Source organism: Chiloscyllium punctatum, chromosome 4 (assembly GCF_047496795.1).
Source record: "Chiloscyllium punctatum isolate Juve2018m chromosome 4, sChiPun1.3, whole genome shotgun sequence".
Taxonomy (NCBI): Eukaryota; Metazoa; Chordata; class Chondrichthyes; order Orectolobiformes; family Hemiscylliidae; genus Chiloscyllium; species Chiloscyllium punctatum.
The window spans coordinates 90,872,614-90,888,900 of record NC_092742.1 but is presented as its reverse complement, the minus strand read 5'-3'; the positions used below and the strand labels follow the sequence as shown (position 1 = coordinate 90,888,900).

The window sequence follows — 16,287 nt, the reverse complement described above, 5'->3', positions numbered from 1 at the left end:
CTATTCAACGTATCCATGCCCCTCATGATTTAATAGACCTTTATAAGCTCACCGCTCAGCCTCAGACAGTCCAGGGAAAATAGCCCCAGCCTCTCCCTTTATCTTAAACTCTCCAACTGTAGCACATTCTTCTAAATCTTTTCTGAACCCTTTCAAGTTTCACACTGATAAGACAAATGGCCTATTTTTAATGGGAAAAGGTGTAGGAGTTAAAATCATTTAATGACAAAAAAAATTGAACTGACGTACAGAAAAGGGTGTCTAATTCCGTTGTTTACTATGATTAAAGGAATGCTTAGGGCTGCTGTAGATAGACAATTCCCTCTAGCGGGTGGTGGAAGAAAAATGTTTTTGGGAGGGATGTGGCATGTGGAGGAGAAGACGGTCTACATTATCAGGCATTAGCTTAAATTTAGAAAGAACAATAGATTTTATTTATCATTTCTCAACTTCCTAACTTGAAATGGATATGTTTCCATCCCTTCAATTTACAATTCTTCTTGATACATTGGTGGCAAATAGGTACTTTCATTTCTATCCCCATATCCAAAAAAGATCCCAGCATCAATCTTTGAAACACTCCTTACGTAGTTAAATGCCATTCCAAAGCAGCTCCTTTGATACAACCAGTTGTGAAACCAACTTTTTAACCATTCAACAGTTATATGCTTTTCTACAATGAGAACTAGGCTCACGTGGCACTGTAACAAATTTCTTGGCAAAATCTCAAACAATATCCATGGAGTTTGAAGAACTCCACAGTTCACTTGCCAAGCATGGTCTTCTCCCCCTAAAGCTAAGTTATTCTGTGACTTCATACTTATTTGACAATGTGCCCTCTAACATTTCATCAATAACAGGTGCCAATCATCACCAATGGTTGCCAAAGTATTCACTTTGTTAAGAGACACACTAAGGCAAGATCTCTGCCAGAATCCTTTGCAGCAGTTCTTTTGTCTTGCATTAAGCAAGCTGTGGGTTTATTTCAAAATAAGGATATCTTTTTTGAATGAAAAGTGAATTTAACAAGTCCGTACTAAGACTTGAAGACTGAATTCACCTGGATTCCGTAGGTTAAGTGTGACCATCTGGTGGAGATTTGGACGAGCCCCAGAACCAACATTTGTTAAAGGCACAAGTTGAATGATCTGGCCATTTGGATGTCGGAAGAGGTTCCCATCTGGACATTTTAGGGGCTGTAGTATCAATTTCTGCCCAGGTGAGAGTTGCAGGTTCTGGACAGGCCGGATAGAAGATGTTCCAGACTGTGCTGGGATCAAAAGCAACCGTGGTCCATTGGTTTTCACAGCTTTAGAAGAATCAGATGTAACTGAATTGGCAGCTTCAGGCTGTCTAGGTATCCCTGACATAACAAAACACCACATTAGTTAGTTTGATTCACTCAAATCTATTTAGTTACAATTATAGAAATGCTGATGTAAAGACATGTCTTAAATAATGCACAAGTGGAAGAATCAGCTCTGCAGTGAGGTACCAAAGAGAGTTGGTCAGAATTTGTCGAACAGTGGCAACACACAGGCAAGCTCTTCAGGGTAGGAAAGAAAATTGTCAAGATGATAGGAAAGTAAGGGAAAAGCAAAGTTACAGAGATAATGGTGCACTTAGTGAAATAAATCCTAAACTAATATTCAGAGCCACTGAAAGTATACAACCTTTATATATCTTTATAGGTGGCAGACTTTCTTGGACTAAATTGAGATTTTTGAGGCTATAATTACTAGGAGGAACTTAAAAATATTGAGGAACCAAATCATCTTGGGCCCAGTCCAGTGGGTGGAAAGTGGAGCTAGCAATGGAGGATAACTATACATGCTGGAGATCTATTATTTCAGCCTCAGACAATACTGCAGGAGCTCCTCAGTTTCAACTGCTTCAATAATGGCCTTTCTTCCACCATAAAGGCAGAAGTGGAGACATTCACCCATGATCACAAAGTGTTCAGTACTAGTCACACATCCTCAGATACTGAAGCAATCTTTTTCCTGATGCACCAAGACCCAGATACATTTTGGCTTCAGCTAGAAGTGGCAAGTGACAAGTGACAAAATACCTACATCGCAAAGTGCCAGGTCATCTCCAACAAGGAGGAATCTAACAGTTTCCCTTGACATTCAAAGATCTTACCATTACTGAATCCACTTGGAGTCAATATCCTAATCAGACAAAAGCAGGTCAGAGGCTAGGAATATTGAAGTGAGTAACTCACCTTCTAACCCCAAAGTCTGTTCACCAACTACAAGATACAACTCTGGAGCATGAGGAAAATTCTCTCCACTTTCCTGGATGGCTATAGCTCCAAAAGTACTCAAAGCAACGAAGGACACAGCAACCTAGTTGATTGGCATCCCATCTACCATCTTCAACATTCACGCTATTCAGTACAATACAGTGACATGAGTGTGTAACATCTACAAGATGCACTACAGCAATTCAACACAACTCCTTCAAAACCTCTGACAAGGGCAGCAGATACAAGGAAGCACAATCACCTGCAAGTTCCCTAAGTCACACATCATCTTGATGTGGAATTATGTGAAGGAATAGCAAGATGCTAGGTCAGAATCTTGACACTCCCTCTTTAAACAGTAGTGTATGTGCACCTGTCACTGGAGCTTGCATCAGTTAGGAACAGAAATAAACCAGCCTTTTGAGCATTTCCCACCATTTAATACAAACACAGCTGACCAAAACCTTCAATGCTTCTTATCACACTTTCCCCATAACCCTTTACACCACTGACCATCAGAAATTTATCAACCTCCACTTTAAATACGCTCAAAAGCTGAACTTCCACAGTCTTCTAGGATAGAGAACTTCAAACAACATGTGCTACCCTTACCTCAGTGCTAAATGCATTCCCCTTATATTAATTTTTTTCTCTTGGTTCTAGATGTCTCAATCAAGGTAAACATCTTACTTACAGAATACTTAAAGGGATAAACAGTAGATGCAAGTCTCAATGAGATTAGATTAGATTCCCTAGTGTGGAAACAGGCCCTTCGACCCAACAACACTATGGGCAATTTAACATGGCCAATTCACCTGACCTGCACATCTTTGGACTGTAGGAGGAAACCCATGCAGACATGGGGACAACATGCAAACTCCACAGAGTCAGTTGCCAGAGGCTGGAATTGAACCTGGGTCCCTGGTGCTGCGAGGTAGCAGAGCGAACCACTAAACCACCGCGCTGCCCTTAATGCTGAACAGAATGCTAGTTGGTGGCACTATGAGGTACTGGACCAAGAATGACCTGAAATCTTGCAGTACTGTTCACTGCTCATTCTTTGAAACTCAGGTCTAGAATACAGATCTAGTTTGCCCAAACTCTATTCATAGGTCTCTCCCAACCCATCCCAAGTATAATTTTTCATTGCACTCCTCCGAGGCAATAATATCCTTTCTGAAATAACGAGATCAAAACTGCAGTTCAAGGAAGAAACTAACCATCAACTTCGCAAGGGTGATCGGCACCAGAAATGCTGGCCTATCCAGCAAATTCTATATCACATAATTAAATGACAAAAGAAACCTGGAGTTTGATATCAGGGAATGTTTCCCCTGAAGTAGTGACTAAAAGCTAACAGGCTTTCCTTTATGCTTTCTCATCAACAAGTTAGAATTATTAGTAATTGGCAAAGCAGAAGTTGAGACTGCACCACTGAATGGTTTTGATGTGTGTTCCTGTAACTAAATTATACTTTTTAATTTTCCTTGAATAGTTTACTTCAGGAACACACTACATTTTGGACATAGGCACTCAATCCATCGGCAACACTAAACATTTTGAGTGTTGCCACATTATGTAAAGTATTAGGTTCACAGAACTTTTAAGCATTCTCAAATAAATTCAGCAAAAGTTGGGAGAAATTCAGATCTGGCAGCATCTGTGGAGAAAGAGTTAACACTGAATTCAAGAACTCTTTAGAAGTCATACTAGACTTAAAAGGTGAACTCTTTCTTGTTTCACAGATGTTGTCACACCTGAGTTTCTCCAGCACTTTGTTTTTATTTCAGATCTTCAGCATCTGCAGTACTTTACTTTTATTTGAATAAATTGCTTTTGAGACAAACTGGCTAAAACCAAGACTCAAGCTTTAAGAATGTCTACAGCTCTAATCTCATTGCAGCGTGCAGGCAAGATTAAAATAGGGGGCGGGTAGGTGAGAGGAGAACAGCAGCAACACAAGGAATGCATAACATAACGGGGATATGGATTAAGGATTTCAAATGGGCATTTTTACTCCAACATTTACAGAATGCAGCAACTGGGAAAATCCGGATATGGTGATTGCCTTGCTGAGTTCCATCCAGCAACCATCTCAGGCTGAATAAGGATGTTTTAAGATGTGGGTGTGTAATGGCAATCGAACAGATTCAGATCTGTTTTGAAAGATTTGATAGGAAAAAATTTCAGTACACAATCCTGGAAAAGCACTTAGCTGCTTGAAATGGCAGTTTTCTCTTCTCTTCAGTTGCCAGATTTCCCAAGTCCTAGGAAACCCAATCGACAGCTGTTGAAGTCCAAAGTGTCGCTAAAATTTGGAGCTCCGGGTACATTAACATGTTAAAATCACCAGTCTGCCTCCCAAGATTAGATTACTCGCCAGCCTCCATGTTACATCAAATCAAAAGTAGATAGAATTGTGGCAGGCCCAGGTTAAGGCTTTTCACTATTTTGAACTTTCTCAGCCCTCAACAGACCAGGGTGTTAAGATTTCCTCTTTTCTCTAAGTGCCCTGTTCATCAGTGATCTTGAATCTTACAATGAAACAAACAGAAATCTAACTCAAATGCCAATTGTACAGCTATATAAATAAAAGTGAAGCATACCTGTGGTATTATTTGGTGTTGCTGATACTGACATTATGGTTGTTTTTGTATTCACAGTATTGGTTAGAGCAACAGTGGTCATGGTAGAGGAGCTGGGCGAGATCACTGGAGATAACATTGTCCTGACTCCTGAAGCACTTGCTGATATCACTGCAACTAGAGTTGTTGCTGTATTTTTCGCAGGAGTTTCAACTTCACTTGTAGATACATCTCTCTGCTCTGAAAGTCTCTTTACTGCCAGTAGTGCAGAAGATGGTGGCCCTATAGCACCTGTGGTCTGAGAGTTCTTTGGGGAGCAGTTACCAGTGGTTATTGAAACCGACAAATTATTGCTTTGTGATTGACCTATAACAGGGAGTGAGTTTGGGGCAGCTGCCATAACCACTAATGTTGATATAAGAGAAGTACCAGTTGGTGTAGTAATGCTGACTGCTGGTAATGTGGACAATGGAGTGCCACCCTGCTGTCTACCAAGCACTGGCTGCAATGAACTGAAGCAGGAATTCGACTTTTGCAGACCTCCATCTTTCTTTATTACAAGGCGAGTGTAGCTATCAGGTATTGCATGACTGCCTGAAAACAAGAAAGGAAGGTGCAGAATAAGTAAAAACAAAAAAATTGATACCTGGTTGTAATGAATAGCGCAGAAAGTGTCAGGAGCATGGTAAATTGCAATCTTATTTCAATTATTATTATGCTAACCCTCCTGCTCCTAGCTATCCTGTCCAGCAGCTGGTCAGATTGGCTAGGAACTGGTCGATAAAGAAGAATGGCTAAACCACCATTTATTGCCCGTTTCTAATTGACCTTGAGAAATGTGGCTTTCAACTGTAGTTCTGACATTATGGCATCCTTAGACGTTCCATCTTACTATTCACTACTGTGCTCCTTCTGTAAACATTGAAGCATTAAAAGACCAACTCCCCATCTAAACCAGACAACAGAAAACACCATAACAAAAGTCAACTATCTCAACACAATTTAATCATCTCATGTCCACTAGTTTTACTACTCCAAACAATGTAGTATAAACCTCTATTTTTGCGCAGCACTGTTCCTGGTGGTGCTGAGTTTTGCTAATCTCCTGGGGGAAGACAATGCCAGGAGTTACTTTAAAGTGCAATGTCCTTCAATGACATTATGGAGGAATGCCCCGTTACAGCCCATACACTATCTGGCCCAGGGAACCCAAAGAATGAGTAGCATAACATTACTTGAAAAAGAGATTCAACCTTTAAATTTTTTCTAATTTGAGTTAAATTACAATTATCTAACACATGGCCATCATGTTCTGTTCCATGTCATTTAGATCCCTGCATTTTTCACTACTTCTAATTAACTATTAATCCATGGTTTGTTGATCTGTAATTTTTTCAGGAATCATCCTTACCTGTGGCTTTGTTACCAGAAGTAGCATCAATGGTATTTTGAGATTCTTTGCTGTCAATGGATATGGTGCAAGAAATTGGTTGCTTCAAGGCAGGTTGAATTGTGTTTGAAGAGATAGTTGTTTCTGAGAAAGGTTTCTCAAATAATTCAGTGGACTTCAATGTTCTTTTAAGGTTAGCAATCACCTTATTAACTGAATGCAGTGCTCCAACCTGACCTAGTGTCAACTTTGTCTCACTATTTTCATTTCCACTGACCTAATCAAAAGAAATAAAGACAAAATAGAGAAATGGGAAAACTTGTTCAACAGTCCCAAAACGGTCCCAAATCAGTGATAGGAAAGTCTGTCAACAGAAATAATTTTAAAATTCAAAAATATTTTACGGAAATTAATATTTAACTTGGTTTACATTTGTTTTATATGAATTAATAGTACTTCATTTCACTTACAGCTTAAAGCTGTAATATCTCATTTGTATGTGAACTACATCACCTTCCTCTCCCCTCCTTCTACATACCTGGATCAAGCCGGTCTTATTGGAAGCAGGCAAATCAGCATCATATACTGGCTTTCCCTTATTAACCACTTGCGAGCTTAAATGAAAGCTGGTTAGCGGACTTTTCCCTGTAATGTGACTGTTAGGTGTTTCTTTTGGTGCAATTGGTCGTGTTTCAGGCAGCTTGCGCTCAGAGGATTGGGAGACCTTCTGAATGGACATCGTGTGAACTGACATTTTTCCTTCTCTCTCCCTGATTCCTGGCTGAGTAATCTTCACTAAGGAGCTATAAATCGGTACACCTTCAGGTGAAAGGACTTGGTTGTTTTCACAATTTGACATGATCTCAACAAGGAAGTTCCCAGTATATATTTTCTCCGAAGTCCCTTTATTGACGGTGTGGCATGCAATCACTTTAAGGATATTTGCACGCTCTGCTTCCCAATTACAGTTTGAAATTATCTCAATCAGCTTAGGTGCATTTTTAGACTCCGCTGTCCGTTGCTCTGCTGATGGACATTCTGCAGGCTCTTTCTGAGGACTATCACATTGCGCTTCCAAGTCCATATCCTGGGTCTTCTTTGATTTGCACATCTCAGAAGGATTTGGTGACATTGAATCGCTCTCAGAATCTTCCAATTTCTCAAAGTCCAACACTAGATAAGCCAAACAAAATGATTTGATTTTTTAAAAAGAGTTTTGAATGATATGCTCAGGTCATACACATAACACAATCTCTATAAAGGTCAACTTTTGGTGATATAATTCAGATCACAATTGTTAAGGTCTCCTCACTTTTAAAAATGTCTTCACTACTCAGATACGTTTTAACAACCAGAAGCCATCAATAAACTATTAGATGTCTGTAAGCAAACAACTCTCCCAATACTTTACAACATCTTATTCGGAGATTATTCCTTAATTCTTTCCCAGAGAGTGGTTGAAGTCAGATTAAATTTCTTGATATAGGAAAGAAATTCAAATAGAACAGTCCAAGTTAAATGAGAAGATTGAAAATCTAAAAGCAGTACAGCAGACAAGTCAACTCATCAATTCTGCGCAATCTAGTTAGTCTAATTCCACCACTATTTCCATCTCACTAAATGTATTTCACTCAAATAACCATTCAATTTCCTTTAGATAATCATTAATAGTCTTCACTTCCACCACCAGTCTCTATCACCTCACCTTGTGGTTAAAATCTGTCCTTTATTCCTGAAATGTCCTCATCCTTAGAACCATTCTGTTAAGTCCCCTCTGCAGTGTCTAAATGTGTCCCCTCACATTTTAATGAAGTGTGGGGGACCAGGCTGGATGCAATATTTTAGTTCGGGCCTAACTAAAACTTAATAGAGAATCAGCACAACCTATCTGCTTTAGCACACAATCTATAAAGATAAAAACCCAAGATCCTAAATGTTTTACTACTCTTTCAATATTTCCTGCCACTTCAAGGAACATCCCAGTCTCTGTGCCATTCATTAAGTCAATAATTAGGCTAAATATCTCTCTTGCAAAAACTTAAACCTCACACTTTTCTGAATTAAGTTCCACATGCCACTTGAGTGCCCATTGGAATAGCCATGTCCTGGTGCAGTCAATTTATGTCAGTCATCAATGTTTGCCACAACTCCCAAGTTGGGCATCATCAGCAAATTTGAAATTTTACTCTGGTGTGCAAGAATGACAGAGTACACAATACGTAAGTATTCACTGGACAAAGGTGGCCATTGTTCAACAATGATCAATTATACCCAAGAACTACAGACCACAGACTAGAAGACCTGGTCTTGAAGCCGGCTTCCAAAGTGTGTACCACCTGAAGTTGCAATGTTTCAAAGAATCAAAGGACTATTTTGTTCTTGTTTTGAGAGAGGACAGGCTGGTCAGAAATTTTTAAAAAAGCTGTCTGAAGTTGAGGCAGAACTGAAACAGCCGATGAATCTGGAAACATTGGAACCAGTAACCACTAGTGAATGAGCTGCTCCAAGTATTCCAGTTTTAAAAGCAGATGATGCAGCGAGGATTTGTGGTGACTTTTAAGGCCATGGAACAACATCCATTCTCATTCTTGAAAGATCTATTCTGAGGACTGGTGGGAGGAAAGAAATTCTCTAAAATGGATCCGTTGCAGGTCCATGAAGAGGTCTCAGTTGTTGCTAACAATACAGACTCTCAGGGACTTTTCTGCTAAAGGTGTCTCTGTTTCGTTGTCAAGTCAGCACCAGCTCTACTCCAGAATGCCATAGGCCAAATTTTAAGTGGGTTGTCTGGAGTTCATAGGAGCATTTGAGAAACCTCAATGAAACACTTAAAAAGTTGTAGAAGTATGGTCTACAAGTAAAAAGAGAGAAATAAGTGTTCTCTTTTAGGGATTTAATTGAGTACTTGGGCATCAAATCAACACTGAAGGACTACATAAGTTGCCCAAGATGGAGGTTAGCATGAAGGCCCCTAGATCAGAGAATGTGCGTCAACTGAGATCATTCTTGGGACTTACAAAATTATTATAAGCAAGCTTGACTTGCATTTGACAACTATACTAAAATGCTTGTATAAGTTGCTCAGGAAAGGACAGCTGTGAAAATGGAATTTGCCATGCAAGGAGGTTTACCACGAGGTGAAGCAAGCCTTAAAAAGGTCAAAAGTGTTAACACACTTCAACCCAAGGTTACCATTACTGTTAGCATGTGACATATTGCCTTATGGAGCTGGTATTGGACTGTCACACATCTCACCAAACGGAGGAGAAGCCCATTGGATTCTCATCAAGGTCATTAATAAAGTGGGAGGAGAACTATGCCCAAGTCGAGAACAGGTGACAAGAAGTTAAAAATAAAAACTGGGCATCGTTTCAGTGTTAAGTAGTTCTCCTAACAACTTTACGTCAGGCACTTCATGCTGTTGACCGTTACAGGCCGCTAACCTTCATTTTTGGCTTGCATATAAGGATATGGTCAATGGTAGCAGCAAAGAGATGGGTACTGGCTCTGTGAGCCTACACATATGAAATCAGACACCAATACAGAGAGAAACACAGCAATGCAAATGACTCATCAGGGCTGCCACTACTGAGGGATACAGAGGTATCCAACTGGGACTGAACATTATTAGTTATCACAAGAAGACAAGGTTCGTGTTTGGAACCCTTCCCCAGAACAACGAGAGTGTTGACATTCCTTCCCTATTAAAGAAGAAAACTTGCTGGAACAAGTGCACCAAGGGCACCCTGGTGTGGTGCAGAAGAAATAGCAAGAAGCTATTTTTGGTGGCTGAGCATGGACTCCCAGATTGAGGAGAATGCGGTATCATGTGAATTCTGCACATTAGTAAGGAAGGTGCTGCTGTTATCATCCCCTCACGCAAGGGAATGTTCTCAACTATCAAGGCAGCAGAAAATTGTGATTTCACAGGAGCAGAGGGACAAACGTGGATGACCACTCCAAGTGGCCCGAGGTGGTGGTCTTGAAGTCGGTATCAGCAGAAGTAACAGTAGACCGACTGGATGAAATATTTGCCAGGCTTAGGATCCCTGAACAAATTATGAATGACAAAGGTCCACAGTTGATACCTGAAATATCATGGAGTCAGACAGACAAGATCCGCTCTACATCACCCAGCGATAAATGACCAGATGGAGAGACTTGTACAGACCTTGAAGCAACTTTTGAAAGCCTTCCAAAGGGAGTGTTTGATAGGTCAGTGAATCAACAAGTTTCCTGAGCATATATCATAACATCACATACGACCAAGTGCTTGCTGACATCCTTCATATTCAAATACCAGCCACGAACTATGCTATGGCCAAAAAAGACCAGACAGATGGTACAGCGTAATCAAGAGGGACAGGTGGCCGGAAGGGCAGGAATCTCAAAGTCAAGGATATTCCACAAAAGAAAAAGAGACAGTCTTGGTCAGAAATAATATGTCTAGGGAAAAATGATTCCAGCAACAGGGGTAGTTCAAGCAGGACTGCCGCTGTATAAGGTGCAGACCAGGGATGAGCTGGTCTAGAGGAGACATGGGCCAGATGGAACCTGCGGTGTCAACCAAGTCATATGTCTCCAAGGCAGGGTTGGCCAAATTTAGAGACGAAACAGATGATTCAAAGGATAATAGCAGCCAGTCACAGAGGAAAACATCTGCTGAACAGGAGGAGCTTTTAGAAGTGTGGTAGACTACACCAGAAAGGCTCCTTAGACTCATCTAAAAACCACCATCCCTCTGAGAGATTAATCATTTCAATGTAGACTATGAAAGCAGTGCTTGGGATTGTGGTGGGGGGTATGGCGCTCACAATGCTTCATATGTTTTTGTAAATATTCCACACTATGTACATATGTTGGCTACAATAGGTTTATAATATTTACTATTGATGTATTTATGTTTATCAATGAGAATTTTTGAATAAAGTGGGTACAGTGTTATGTATGCACTTGGGTGTGTTTGCTGCTCCATCAATAGAGTGAGCCAGGTGACCTGAAACAGGAGCTGTGGGTCAGTCTAGGTCTGATTGTGTAGCTATAAAAGATGTGTAATAAATGGCTCCTGATTCAAGTGCTACTGGCCCAACTCGTGGTCTATTAATAATTCATACATTGATGAAAAATATGACTCACCGCCATCTTTTCAAGGACTATGAGAGATGGGCAATAAATGTTGGTCTTTCAGCAATGCACACAACTCATGAAAAAAAAAACTGGCTTCCTAACCACACTTGTTTTTCATAGGTTTACCAATGCCAGCGTTCACTTCAGTTATCCAGCTCCAAAGCTCTCAAAGCGTGTTTCCTTCAAGGCATTCCTTAAAACTTAACTATTTGATCAAGTCTTTGGCCAGCTACTCTTAATTTCTCTATGTGGCTTGACGCAAAATATTGATTGGCAGTCACTTTTGAAAAACGTCTTAGGATGTTAAAGGAGTGATATGAATGCAAGTTGCTTTGGTACGGGTGAAAACAGCCAGAAAATATATGAAAGCTGGGAACATGGTAAAAAAGGTGAGACCTGAATGCGGGTCTTTTGCAGTTTCTGCTTGTCAATTGGCCAAACTAACAAGATGGTTAGAACAGCTGTCGAGCACGAAAGTCAACGTAATGGAGTTGCCACAGCTAGGACATAAAGGATGGTCAGTGAAAAATGGTTTACAGGCCAGAGTTTTGGGCAAAAAGGAAGTCAGGATCTGAGCGATCTTGTCAAGTTAAAGGAGTCATGGCAGTGATCATAAATCAGAAGTAGGAAAGCAAACTCTCCTAGAAGCAGCAGGAAGAGGCTCCTCTTGGCCTGCAAGCAGTGTTATCTAAGGCCAACTTGAGCCAGTAGTTTCTGCTTCTTTGTCACTGACTGGCTTTGTGAGCCCTGAAAATCGGTGTATAGGAACATGGTCTGAATAGGCCAATGAAGCATCCTACATCATTTGTGCACAAAAAAAAGAGACATGAAAATGTAGATAAATAATATTGTAGGTTTACCACTTTAAATTTTTTTTACGAAAATACCCTAATTATTACAGGATGAAGTAGTAGTAGAATATTATCAAGTTTTCATGAGTTCGAATTCAATAACAGCCTACATTTTTAATTCAGTCCCACCCAAAATTTTAGTATCAATAAAGTAACCACAAACCTATTGTCATAAAAATCTAACCAATTCACCAAAGACCAAGGACACCAGTTGTCTTAACTTGGCAGGAACGGTTCAGAAATAAAAACAAACCACCTTATTTTCATTGCATTTCGGAATGGACAATAACTCACCTTATCACAATGTCATATCACAAGAATGAACTTTTCAAAAAACATTTTCATTTTAACATAGAGCAGATAAAACCAAGTGTGAAGGAAAAATTAATGCTTACAGAACTTATGTTTCAGAAACAATATAATTTCAAGTATTGCTAATCACTTCGAGCTGTTCCTTTCGTATCTATAACCCCCATTTTAATTGCTGGAACAAGGCCATCGTTTAGTGCTTTCAACAGAAGTATGATATCTGTGGCAATGCATACTTTGGTAGCATTTTATTCCTGATGAAGGGCTTTCGCCCAAAACATCGATTTTACTGCTCCTTGGATGCTGCCTGAACTGCTGTGCTCTTCCAGCACCACTAATCCAGAATCTGGTTTCCAGCATCTGCAGTCATTGTTTTTACCTATATAATTGGGAGCAGCCTGCTTTAAATCAGATTTAGAAAAGGGGATAGAAAACAATGCAGAGGTTAGAATTTGGTAAAGACTAATAGACAAATTAGAAAGCCAGAATTTTCTCTGCACACAAATAATAAAAAGTACAAACAGAAAGTGCTAGAGAAACTCAGCAGGTTGAGAAATAAAGAGATAATGTTGAGACACCAATATGACTCTTTAGAACTCTGAGTAATATTGGACGCAGAATGTTGTTTCTCTCTCCACAGATGCTACTACATTTGCTGAGTTTTTAAAGTAATACTTTGTTTTTATTTCACTCCTCCCAAAGTTTGTTGAGTTAGATATTTGAATTTTGAAGTGAGCAGTTTAGATCTCGTCACAGTATGCCTGAACCTTGTGGATTTACTCGAGTGTTACAGGACTCTTTTGGATATGGTTTCAAGACACTTTTGGGAGAGGCCAGGTACCCTCCGAGATTGGTAAAAGTGATCATGTTTGTGCATAAAATGTGAATAAATTCAGTGGAACTGCCAAAGCTGATCAAGAACTATTAAGACTCACTGGAACTGTCAAAGCTGATACAAGTTTAATCATTTGTAAAAAGTTGTATGGTTCAAAATTAAACCGGTGATTTCTATTTCACTCGGAGACTAAGGTTCAAAGACTACCATCACAGGACTTCTGTTGCAATACTGATTTTACAACCTAACATCATCTGTACTGGATTGACAGTTCCAAGTGTTTACAAGTTTGTTTCCATAGGAGATTAGATGATATAACTGACCATGGCATGGTGTACACAAATCTATTCAAGTGGGGAGAGCATAAAGGAAATGTAGTAACAGTCTGAGATGGCATATTGCAGGGCATATTGACAGTTCTGTACAGACAAAAAGGCCAGTATTCAGGCAGAGTAGGACTTTAAGTGTGGGGAGTGGAATTAAGTTGTCATGGTTCATTAGGTACCAATGACATAGACAGAACAAGGAAAGAGGCTCTAATTGAACAGTACGAGGATGCACACACCAAGCTGAACAGTAGAACCTCAGGTCAGCCTGATACCAATTAGCAAGAAGGTACGTAAGATTGGCGAAATAAATACATGGCTCAAAACACAGCTGTGGGAGAAGCATGTTCCAGTTTATGGGCACTGAGAGCGGGGAAAACAGGGGCTGCACCATTGGAACGGATTGCACTCGAACTTATCTGGGTTCAGTGTTTTAGCAAAAGAACTAAGGAAGCAAAGAGGGTTTTAAATTAAATAGGAGTGAGGGATCAAGCTCGGGTCAATGCAATGAATTGGAAATGTAAAGGCAGGAGCACAAAATAATAATTTGGGAAATGAAGATCAATGAATTGCAGGGAAGAACACAAAGGAAAATCCTAAGACTACACCAAAATTCAAGACTAGGCTACAAACAAAACAAAAAGGTTAAACTTAGAGGCTTTATATCGAAGGATATGTATATTTCTAACCAAGTGCGCAAATTGATTGTCTGAAGTAAATAAATAGGATTGATAATTATGGAGATATGGAGGTAGGATAAGGAGGATTGGGTCCTGAATGTTGAAGAATAGGAGACATTCAAAATGAATAGGAAACTAAATAAAGTTGAAGGGCAGGGCTTGGTTTAGGAGAACAAAATGTAGAATCAGTTTGGGTGGAGATGAATAACAGTAGAGGAAAGAAGTCACTGGTAGGGATGCTCCTTGGACTCTATACAGTAACCACAACGAAGGATGAAGTGTGTAAAAATAAATATTGATGATTATGATCAAGGGACAACACTAATCATGGATGATTTAATCATTACATGAACTGAAAAATCAGATTGTCAATATACTTTGATGAGGTGGTCACGGAATGCTATTGAGACAGCTTCTTAGAGTTGTATAATCTGAAACCAACCAGACAGCAGGTTCTACTAAATTTGGTATTGTGCAATATGACAGGATAAAAGTGAGTCTAAGACTAGTACTTTAAACTTAAATAATGAAAATCAAGCTAGCTAGATCAATAAGGAAGCGAAGGCTTTTCCCAGTTAAAGGGGGCACTTCAGAATAAGTATATTTCCTCTGCAAAGAAACATTTTCATGGCAATAGGAGGGTGCATGATGACGGGCTGAGACACACATATTGGCATGGAGGGTATGAGGAGGTAGATGGGAGAGCGTGAATTAGCATAAACGGCATGCAGAATGTATAGGGACAAAATTTTGTTTTAAATAATTTGAAATAATTTCAATACAGTGCTGGTGCACGAAGGCAGACATTCTGAGAAAATGCAGCCACCTTGTAACAAAAATCTGACCTCTCAGCTACTTTGTGGTTAGGTTTACAGATTTGGGGAATGTACCAACTTTGCACTCCAAACCAGAGTGCACAGGTCCAGACATGAGCTTAAAGCGATCCTATCCTGGTTGCCATTAAGTGGATGTCCATTTCATGTTAGCTACTTCATAAAGTTGACACTGAAAAGTCACAGGAATATCCAATGCGTACCTGGTAACCAGTGGTATATTGAACCATCTTCCCCTCAGGAGGCATAAAATGGAGTTTCCTTTATTAGTACAACAGCTTGCATGCATATGCCACTTTCAACATTTTAAAACGTTCGAAAGTGCTTCTATAAAACTGTAAAACACAGGAGTAGAAGTAGGGCACTCAGCCCATTGAGTCTGTTCTCGCAATCAATTAGCTCATGGCTGATCTGATAATCCTCAGCTATGTTTTAGAACATAGAACATAGAACAATACAGCACAGAACAGGCCCTTCGGCCCACGATGTTGTGCCGAACTTCTAACCTAGATTAAGCACCCATCCATGTACCTATCCAAATGCCGCTTTAAGGTCGCCAATGATTCTAACTCTACCACTCCCACGGGCAGCGCATTCCATGCCCCCACCACTCTCTGGGTAAAGAACCCACCCCTGACATCTCCCCTATACCTTCCACCCTTCACCTTAAATTTATGTCCCCTTGTAACACTCTGTTGTACCCGGGGAAAAAGTTTCTGACTGTCTACTCTATCTATTCCTCTGATCATCTTATAAACCTCTATCAAGTCACCCCTCATCCTTCGCCGTTCCAACAAGAAAAGGCCGAGAACTCTCAACCTATCCTCGTACGACCTACTCTCCATTCCAGGCAACATCCTGGTAAATCTTCTCTGCACCCTCTCCAAAGCTTCCACATCTTTCCTAAAGTGAGGCGACCAGAACTGCACACAGTACTCCAACTGTGGCCTAACCAAAGTCCTGTACAGCTGCAACATCACTTCACGACTCTTGAATTCAATCCCTCTGCTAATGAACGATAATACTCCATAGGCCTTCTTACAAACTCTATCCACCCGAGTGGCAACCTTCAAAGATCTATGTACATAGACCCCAAGATCCCT

The 16,287-nt window shown here is 40.1% G+C and overlaps 1 protein-coding gene across 5 annotated transcripts in view; it reads right to left on the bottom strand.

Moving 5' to 3' along the window:
• The window catches only part of LOC140476524 (MAX gene-associated protein-like), a 107,771-nt gene that overhangs the window by 47,771 nt on the left and 43,713 nt on the right, over positions 1-16,287 (bottom strand). For 3 of the 5 annotated variants that reach the window (XM_072569279.1, XM_072569277.1, XM_072569278.1), the window contains exons 13-16: positions 6,762-7,396; positions 6,245-6,500; positions 4,855-5,427; positions 1,061-1,363 (exon numbers count right to left, since the gene is read on the bottom strand). In XM_072569279.1, coding sequence (XP_072425380.1) covers positions 1,061-1,363; positions 4,855-5,427; positions 6,245-6,500; positions 6,762-7,396 — 1,767 coding nt within the window. The remainder of the gene's footprint in view (positions 1-1,060; positions 1,364-4,854; positions 5,428-6,244; positions 6,501-6,761; positions 7,397-16,287) is intronic. The other 2 variants (XM_072569282.1, XM_072569281.1) reach the window with 2 other exon arrangements.